We start from the raw sequence: 9,322 nt of genomic DNA on the forward strand, positions 1-9,322 counted from the left end.
ATTCCCGATAAACCAACCCGTTTCCCATAGTGTCAGGCATCCACCATGCCGGTAGATGTTGGTTCGAGAGCACAAACATTCGGCCTAGAGCCTAACTACCCCTGCTGTACTGTTAACCAACATCAAGGATATCCCAAATTCGTGTCCGCTATGTTTGTGCGGAAAGGGGAGGATGGCATTGGACAGGCGCTGCTTGGACCAGCTGAGGTACGAACCACAACAAGCTCAGGGACCAAAGTTAATATCAACTGTGAAACCGCCTATCCATTCGACAACGCACTGTCCTACAAAATCGACGCGGGAGGACCATTTACATTATCCTTCAGGGTGCCTTCGTGGGCTGACAATGCCAAGTCCTTGGTCTCCGTCGACAGCGCTGGAGGCACTTCCTTGAAGCCCAGCCCTGCGACAGGGATGCACGATGTCTCCATAACACAAGGGAAACATGTAGTCACCGTCTCGTTCGCTACTGAAATCCGCGTGGAGAAGCGTGCCCGCAACACCGTCGCTGTTTACTATGGAGCGCTTCTCTACGCCGTCCCGATCGACGCACGCGTCACCTATGTCAAGAGCAATTACCCTGGCGCACCTGATAGTGCGAGAGAATACACGATGACGCCGTCCTCGAAATGGGCGCTGGCGATTGATCCATCGACGCTCCGCTTCAATGCTCTGGCCGCTCGCGGTGACGACGGTGCAGCAACACCCAACAACGAAAATCAGCTTCCAAACCCGCTCTGGGCGGAAAAAGCGACATCGACTTCAATTTCGGCGCGGGCTTGTGAGATTAAGTGGGAGTTGACGGAGCCGAAGGGGGAAGGCTATGCGCCGGACCCGCCACGAGAATCGGAGCGGGAGTGTATTGGGAAGCCATTCGAGGTTAAATTAATGCCGTATGGGAGTGCCAGGTTGCATATGGCGGAACTCCCAACGGTTAAGTTGGCGTAGAATTGGGCTGGACTTGCATTTCGCTTTCGTTGTTTTGTGATGATTTTGGCTCTGGGTTTTGACATGGTGGATACTTTTGTTCTTATCAGATATTAAATAGAAAACGTCATAACACTACACAGTTAGCTACCCATGGGATATATATGAATATATAGGTGGTTATGTGAATCAGCCTGGCTATCTATATACTTCTGGCTTCAAAACTTCTGATCAAGAGCTCAGAGTTTTGCCAAGAAAATTGTGAACCGTGAACCATACTCGACTTTGCCATCTACCCTTTCAACACAGGGCCAGAGATACAATTGAGTGTTAGATCCAAGGTTGGTTACTGAGAAATCTGAGAAACAACAACCACCGCCCCCTATACCCATTGTATGTGGCACAGCGGCTTAAACAGTGGCGTGCAATAGTCATGTCCAGAAACCCCGTTGGCACGTGAAAACTGGCATCGACGGCGGCCACGGAACAACCTGGTCCCGACCCCTGACCCAAAAAAGGATTCCTATGAGGATCCATGGATACTTCATCTCTGGCATCGGAGAAGAATTCAGCGAAGAAAAGCAAGAAGAAATGGTGCCTCGTCCGCTCCATTCTTTGTAGGAATCCGCCAACCCTCTTATCGCCAATCACTTCTTCCTTTGCCTCTCCCCGCCGCCGTGTCACCCGCGCCTGCCCCTACCTACCCCTTGTACCGTGTCTTTGGGGGAAGGGTTGACCTGAGCACCCAAAATAAATAAATAATCGCCCGAGAGAGTGGAGAAAAAGAAAGAAAAGAAAAAAAAAAGTATAAGCAAGGCCAAGAGGCGCCGGGGAATCCAAGCCGTTGGCGGATTGTGACGAGAAGGTCAACGCCTCAAACTCAGCCATTTCTCGGCTCTTTTCATCCTCGTGCCTCATTCTCCCATTTCCCTTTCTTAAATAGGTCTCGATGTCGCGGCCGCGGAAGTCCAGTAATCTCGGAGCAGATATCAGAGGAGACACTGGAGCTCCTGCGATATCCACTATGAATTCTCATTCGCCATCCCCTGAAGCTCCGTCGGTATGTTCTCTCTACCACATAACCTACTGCTCCTCCACATATACTCCGTTTCTTCCCAGCGCTTTTTTTCAGAAATCGAATTTCTCAGTTCTATCCGCTAACGTTTGATTCTGTGCTTCTCATCCGATGGTAGGTACGGCACACACAGCGTGGAGCGTCTGAAAGGAGCGGAAAATCACACTCCAAGCGGCGACGGGCGCGGTCATTCTTCCGGCGATGGAAAGATACCTCTCTCAAACATACGTGGCTAACACCACTTATCCTATTGCTCATTATCCTCGCCGCATACTCAGTGAACCCAACAGAATCCAACCCAGTCCACAGTGCTATCTTCCTCTCATACCCTAACCCCCCTGAAACTCCTGGCGGCCCCATCATGTACGGAAAGGGCAAGAAAGATCTCGCCTTCGTCGGTTTCTACACAATTGTTCTCTCCTTCACCCGCGAATTCATCATGCAACGAATAATACGACCGTGGGGCGTATACTGTGGGATCAAGAGCAAGGCTAAAATGGCCCGGTTTATGGAACAGGTGTACACGGCGATCTACTTTGCTGTGTTCGGGCCCTTTGGGCTCTACGTCATGAGCAAAACGGATATCTGGTACTTTAACACGACACCAATGTTTGAAGGGTTCCCGCACAGGCTGCATACAGCGGACTTCAAGGCTTATTACTTGCTCGAGGCTAGTTACTGGGCGCAACAGGCAATCGTGCTGCTTCTGCTGCTGGAGAAACCCAGGAAGGATTTCAAGGAACTAGTCGCGCATCATATTATTACCCTGGCGCTTATTGGGCTCAGTTACCGCTTTCATTTCACCTACATTGGTCTTGCGGTTTATATCACTCATGATATTTCGGACTTCTTCCTTGCGGTATGCCGTTAATCCCTTCGTGTTCGTATTCGTTCGCAGCTATTAAAGCTAACTTCTTGATGACTCTCAGACCTCCAAAACTCTCAATTACCTGGACTCCGTCCTCATCGGTCCATACTTCATTACGTTTATAGGCGTCTGGATATACATGCGCCATTACCTTAATCTCCGCATCCTCTGGGCAGTTCTTACGGAATTCCAAACCGTCGGTCCCTTTGAACTCAATTGGGAAACCCAACAGTACAAATGTCGTCTCAGCCAAGTTATCACTTTTGGCCTGCTCAGCGCACTACAAGCCGTCAACCTGTTATGGCTGTTCCTGATCCTCCGCATTGCAAAGAACTACGTCTTGAGCGACGTGAGGAAGGACGAGCGGAGTGAGGACGAAGAAGAAGAGGAGCAGGAAGAGGATCAGCAGCCCACGCTTACCAAAGATGCTCAAGTTTGCGGCAATGCTGGGACTGGGACTGGAGCCATTGGCTCTGCGAACAATGGTAGCGCGGATGCAACGCATGTTACGAGGAGGACAGCCAAGACTAAGGAAAACGATGCTGTCACGGGCCCGAGAGCTATAGTTGATGGAGCTACGACGGTTGACTCTGAATCGGCCAAGCCGGTGCTGGACTACAACAATTAACTTGGTTGTGAGATGGCTGCGCTACCTTTTGTTCGTCCTCTTTGGATTGTTGATGACCAAATTGAAGGTGTCAAGAGGTTTTCAGTGCTCTACCAGTGCCACCTATCAATCTCTCATAGGCAATTGTCGAAGAAATTTTTTTATGGGGGTGCAATCCCATTATGGAAAATAAGATGATTGCCATGGTATGGGTATTAAGCATATATGCTTTCCCCAGGTATGATCTGTTGTATGCAGGAAAAGAGAACAATAAGAGAACCCCCTGGCTAAGAAAATCATCGTTTTTGGCATTTTCTCTCCCTTTCTCCATCTTCCTCTTGAGCATCACAATTGCATTGGCAGATACACATGTACAGTACATATATGTACTTTTCTTTTCTCCTTTGCCTTTTTTTTCCTTCCCCTTTTCATAAAACCCATACATAACTTCTTAATGTCTGTTTATTTTCCCCGTGAGAAGAGAAATGGAGGGTGGGATGGAGGTTTTGTCTGATCGGATATCATTAATTAAGTTTATTAATCGATCTTGAATCCCCTATCCATTGTCCCGTGCCCCTTTTGAGATGGTTTCTGTCCTGCTTTTGTGTCCCTACTTTGTGTAATACCCCAACCCCACGTCCTTGATGTTCTTGTTTGAAGGGTCGTGTGCATCGGATAGAGATTCATGGATGATTCATGGATGGATGGATGGATGATAAGCCATGAGCATGATGTGATGGTATGTACAGTACATGAACGATTATCAAGTTTTTTTTTTTTTTTTTTTTTTTTCTTTCAAATGGGCGTGATGGGGTGTTCATGTGTTGATCTTCCCCGCTGCTGTGTCAGTTTTCCATGTTTCTTCTGTTTATATCTTTTCTTCCTGCGCTCTAATATCATATATTTAATTTAATTTAATTTTTATTTTTTGTCAGGATAGCCAAGGGAGCAGCTTCTCTTATCTCCAAGGCACGTTTTTCTCAATTTGACCGAGAAAAATCCAAAAGCGGGAACAGAGGACTTTACACACTCTCTCTACCGGCTAATGTATATCTATGGATAATTTTGGGTCTGCCAGGGTGGGTCAGGACTATAACCCACTGCACTGCAGATGAACGGATGAAAACTTCATATATCACTACTCCCCCCCCCCCCCCCCTCCATAAAATAAAGGAAAAGAAGAGAAAAGTGAAAAAAGTGGAACAAATGACTGCCACAAAATGGGCGACCAGCCTGAAAAAATGTTTTCCTGGCTGAAAATTGGCGCCATGTACCGAGATATTTCATTCAGTATTTTTGCATATCGCTATCATTTCAGAGCGCGGTTTTGAGTCCAAGTCCAAAAAAAAAAAAAATTTTTTTTTCTTTCTTGTTTTTTAAGCAGTATCTGTACATAAAAATACATTTACATGACTCAAAATATTATTGTCTCCCCACGCTTCTCGTCCGCACGTTCCTCTCTTTTCCACAAGCCAAGTTCCTCCCAACCCGGGTCCCCATGGTGTGGTTTCTTAGCTTGTTTTCTATAGTACGAGTAGTTTATTTTGCGGCCGAAGTGTCCGCGCCGGAAGCGTGGGAGGGTTTTGCCTCGTCCTTTTCAGGACGTTTCTGTGTGGGGGTTTCCTTTTCAGCGGTCTCGGAGGAAAAGTCAACTAGGTTTGCCAGGTTGAAGTGTGTTGTTTGTGTGGAAGAAGGGGTGGAGGATAGGGTGGAGGAGAGAGTGGCATTGACATGGGATGATGTAGCGCTAGGGTGGAGAAACACCTTAAATTAAACCCGTACGATGGGGGATTGGGATTAGGTTAGGGTTAGGGCCAATGATGCGCAACGGTTCAAAGAATTGTAGAAAAATTACTGGTGATATTCAACACACCTCTTTCTTCTCCGACTCCATCTTTTTTGCGGAGGCATCTTCAGCATCCTTCGTAGACCCAGAAGCAGAGGTTTCCTCTAAAGCTTCCTTCGCCTCCCCCTGGCCACCGCGTACGGATTGGTCTGATTCCTTTGGTGAGGGGGCAGAGTCACGTTCTGGTTCGGTCTTGTCCTTTTCTTCCTCTTCTTCAACTTCACTTGCAGCCTGCTTCTCTGATATATGTACCTCTTCGGTGTCCTTGTGAGTCGGCATGTGTAGTTCAGAGTGGGTGGGTTTTTTGGGACCATCGGCAAGCAGGAAGCTGGCGGCTGGCACTGTGAATACGAGAGAGCCAATTATCCTATAATAACAACAAATTCCGCGTGGCACATAGTGAGTATTTACCAAACAGTGTAAAATAAATTAAAGAGGATTGTTCAATTGGGTGGAAAAAACCAAAACCATTCAATCATAAAGAATGTATAGTACCTTTAGGACATACATACCATGGCAAGTCACTGCTTTTCTTAGATTCACCACCGCCAGACGCATATGTTCTTCTCGTGGCCTGTTGCCAAACCCTGGAAGAAGCTCGCGAGCCGGCTATTCTCGTGGACTGCCGGGCCGTGAACAGCGTGCGGAAGAATGTGGAGCGAGGGAGGACCATGATGGGCAATTGGAGGAAGGGCTTCGCTGGAGTCCTTCAGCTGCAATTGAGGCACAATTGGGGATGTAATTAATTGCAATTGCGAGATTCCGGGAATGATGCGAGTAACACAGGTGCAGTGAGAAACAGAAGTTGCTGGAGATGGAGTTGGCGGGAAAATGGTCGCAAATCTTGGTTATTTTTGCGCTAGCTCGTTAGCTGCGGGAGTTGAGGAGAACACGTGACAGGAAGCACAATGTGGAGGAGGTTGAAGAAACCAAAGACATGAGAATATGTCTCTGCTGGACGGGAGAGGATAGGAGATCATGTGAGAATCTGAATAGGAATAGGATGTGGATGCAATACCTCAATTAATCGTGTTTCGTCAATTATACGAAGTGGTAGCTACCAGATACCGGTTGGATTCTTCTGTAAGCCGCTCTCAGCCTCTGGTGGGGAATGGTTGATCTCTATAGAAACTACTTTCGCTCCGACAATAACATCACATACTCCTAGACACACAGAGAGAAGATTTCTTGTCAACGCTCCCGCCCATCGTCTTGCTGTCTCTCTGGTCCCGTCACCAGTCTCTGACGACCAAGCCATACCGTTCGTTTAGCGCTGTGTTGATTGACATTATGTTGGATTGATATCTAGCTTCTGTTGCCTAATACAATCCATCGCAACCCTCGATCTGTATGCCAGTCACCCTGCTCTAATTCTGGATCCATATTCAATTCTAAATCACTCGTGTTGCAACTATTCTAATACATTTCTTGACAGACAGCATAGTATACTTCGCAACTCAAGAGCATCTTCTTCTCCAGCCCCGCCTAAGAACACCTACCCCGCTATCCTTTTATTGCATGGGATTACAATATCATGGCATATGACAGGCAGGCGACTCAGCAGAGCTTAAACTCTCTGCTGTCAAAACTGACAGATCCTGACCCGGATATCCGCTACATGTCCCTCAACGACCTGTTGACCACCCTCGAACAAGCCAACTCCGCGTACCTGGCGCAAGATGTTCATTCTTGTTCAAAGCTAGTAGAGGGTCTTCTCAAAGCCCTCGAGGACCCACATGGCGAAGTGCAAAACCAGGCTTTGAAATGGTATGTTTAGCTGAACTAGAAAGAGAAGAAAGAAAGAACAAAACTTCCTGTACGCCATTTCGTTGGGAGTGCAGCTTTCAGGACTAAACGATATACTCCTACAGTTTGAAGCCGCTTGTAACTCGCCTTCCTCCGGAAATAGTTACTCCCTTAATCGATAAACTCACTCATATGACGGCCTCCGAGACAATTGATACCTCCGTTCCCAATACCGCACTGAGAATCATCTTGGCAGCTTTGCCTCGTCCTGACCCCAGCGCCCCTCTTTCTCGAGAATCTCAAGCAGGGTGTATGGCAGTGTCCAAGGTTTTGATTCCAAGACTTGTCGGGGGAACCGTTACGGCCAATGGACAATCTAAAGTAAATGGGATGTTGACAAATGATCCAGAAAAGGGATACAGCAGCGAAGCCCTCGATGTGTTGATCGAAGTGGTAAGGCATTTTGGCCCGATGTTGAACGAGCGCGAGTTGGCTTCTCTGGAGGAGACGGTGATGGCTATTGTTGAAAATGACAACGCTGGAACTGTAGTTATAAAACGGGCTTTAACAGCCGTCTCGGCTCTACTAGCCCACTTCTCAGATGCGCAGTTAAGCACGTTCGTTTCCACACTGATAGAAAGCTTTCGATCACCACACCTTACATCCACCCGCCGTCGGCATCTCATTGGGACAATAGCAGCGTTGGCTAGGTCAATCCCTTCTAAATTTGGCCCTTATCTGAGGACGTTGGCCCCTTTTGTGCTCTCAGCCGTCAGCGAACAGGAATTAAGTGAAATGCGAGACGATGACTCGGATACAGGCGACCACGATTCGGAAGAAGATGAATTACGCGAAACAGCCCTGGCGACGTTGGAGACTTTACTTGGATCTTGTACCAGTGAAATGCAACTTTATCTATCCGATTCGATAAAGGCAGCGTTGCGGTATCTCAAGTACGATCCCAATGTAGCGGAGGTCGAAGATGAGGAAATGGGTGGGACGCAAGATGAGGGTAGCGATGATGGGGCGACTGAGGAGCCCGAAGATGACAATGATGCATTTGATGATTTTGAAGAGGAAGAGGGATACAGTGATATAGATGATATGAGTTGGAAAGTCCGCAGATGCGCTGCTAAGGTTTTATATACAATCATCGCAACTCAGCAGAATAATCCGAAGGCTCTTGAAGATGACCCTATATATCAGACAATCGCACCTGCTCTACTTGCGAGGTTCACTAAAGAAAGGGAGGAATCCGTCAAACTTGAAGCAGTTGCTAGCATGAACTGTCTTGTCAGGAAAACTGGAGAGATATCAGCGGTGATCAATCCTGACATACATCTCACCAATGAATTTGGGAGGGGGAGAACCTCTAGAAAGAGAAGAAGACAGGACAGTGATGCTAATCTGTTTGATTTGGAGTCGGAGGTCGCATCTTCACTTGCCATGAGTTCCCCAATTACCACAGGCTCAATTCCAAGTTCGGGTCCACAGGCAGAGATTGCAAAGTTGACACCCAGTATAATTCAGAATATTGTCAAGTTATGGAAGCGGGCGTCTATACCATTGAAACAGGCCGCGATTTCGTTATTGAAAAGTCTAGCCCTTGTTCGGTACGGTGGACTTTCCGAATTCCTACAGCAAATCGAAGACCCGATCGCAGACGCTTTAAAGACCTCTGCTATGTCATCAGGCTTCTCCGTCTCTGCTGGTACAACATCCGTCAGCTCTAGCAGCTTGCAGATAGAAACTCTTAGTCTGATTGCCGCGATTTCGGAAACGCATGCATCCAATGCGCTCCTACCGTTCCTCATTGCCCTAATCCCTGGAGTTGTAAGTGCTGTGAACGACAAGAATTACAGGGTTGCAAGTGAGGCGCTTGGAGCAGTGGAGCAAATCGAGAAGGCCTTGACACCACCCCGCGTGTCTGCAACTGAACATGACCTTGGGCCACAGTTAGAAAAGCTATTCTACATAATAGTTAATAGGATTGCGGACAACAGTTCTGATCTGGAAGTTCGTCAGCGAGCGATCCACGTCCTTGGAGTATTGCTGGGCCGCACTTCCGGAGCCCCGAAGTTCATTTCTCCCGTTCAACGGGCTGCGGGGTTGACGCTGCTAGTCGATCGCCTGCGAAACGAAACAACAAGGCTTGCAACAGCTCGTGCCATCGATGATATTGCTCTGCTTGCTAGTGGCCCGGATGATGTCGCATTTCCTTGGGTCCGTGACGTAACATTAGAGCTTGGAACT

General features: G+C 47.7%; 4 protein-coding genes across 4 annotated transcripts in view; 3 read left to right on the top strand and 1 right to left on the bottom strand.

Annotated features, from left to right (window-relative positions):
• Positions 1-45: 45 nt before the first annotated feature.
• Positions 46-948, top strand: HCAG_02469 (predicted protein; the record flags this gene model as incomplete). The annotated part of the gene is made up of 1 exon (XM_001542248.1): positions 46-948. One exon carries the CDS (start codon positions 46-48, stop codon positions 946-948), a length of 903 nt encoding a protein of 300 aa, XP_001542298.1.
• Positions 949-1,951: 1,003 nt separating this feature from the next.
• Positions 1,952-3,498, top strand: HCAG_02470 (longevity-assurance protein 1; the record flags this gene model as incomplete). Its single annotated transcript, XM_001542249.1, has 3 exons — positions 1,952-1,987; positions 2,121-2,861; positions 2,932-3,498. 3 exons carry the CDS (start codon positions 1,952-1,954, stop codon positions 3,496-3,498), a joined length of 1,344 nt encoding a protein of 447 aa, XP_001542299.1.
• Positions 3,499-5,016: 1,518 nt separating this feature from the next.
• On the bottom strand, positions 5,017-5,996 carry HCAG_02471 (predicted protein; the record flags this gene model as incomplete). Its single annotated transcript, XM_001542250.1, has 3 exons — positions 5,017-5,241; positions 5,351-5,690; positions 5,836-5,996. The coding sequence occupies 3 exons, from the start codon at positions 5,994-5,996 to the stop codon at positions 5,017-5,019; spliced, it is 726 nt and encodes a 241-aa protein (XP_001542300.1).
• An 861-nt stretch (positions 5,997-6,857) lies between these two features.
• HCAG_02472 (conserved hypothetical protein) overlaps positions 6,858-9,322 on the top strand; it is a gene marked incomplete at both ends in the record, with an annotated part of 4,363 nt that continues 1,898 nt past the window's right edge. The window contains 4 exons of the mRNA XM_001542251.1: positions 6,858-7,090; positions 7,195-8,902; positions 8,932-8,939; positions 9,058-9,292. Of these exons, the coding sequence (XP_001542301.1) occupies positions 6,858-7,090; positions 7,195-8,902; positions 8,932-8,939; positions 9,058-9,292 (2,184 nt within the window). The remainder of the gene's footprint in view (positions 7,091-7,194; positions 8,903-8,931; positions 8,940-9,057; positions 9,293-9,322) is intronic.

Source organism: Histoplasma capsulatum, genomic scaffold (genome assembly GCF_000149585.1).
Source record: "Histoplasma capsulatum NAm1 scaffold_2 genomic scaffold, whole genome shotgun sequence".
NCBI lineage: Eukaryota > Fungi > Ascomycota > Eurotiomycetes > Onygenales > Ajellomycetaceae > Histoplasma > Histoplasma mississippiense.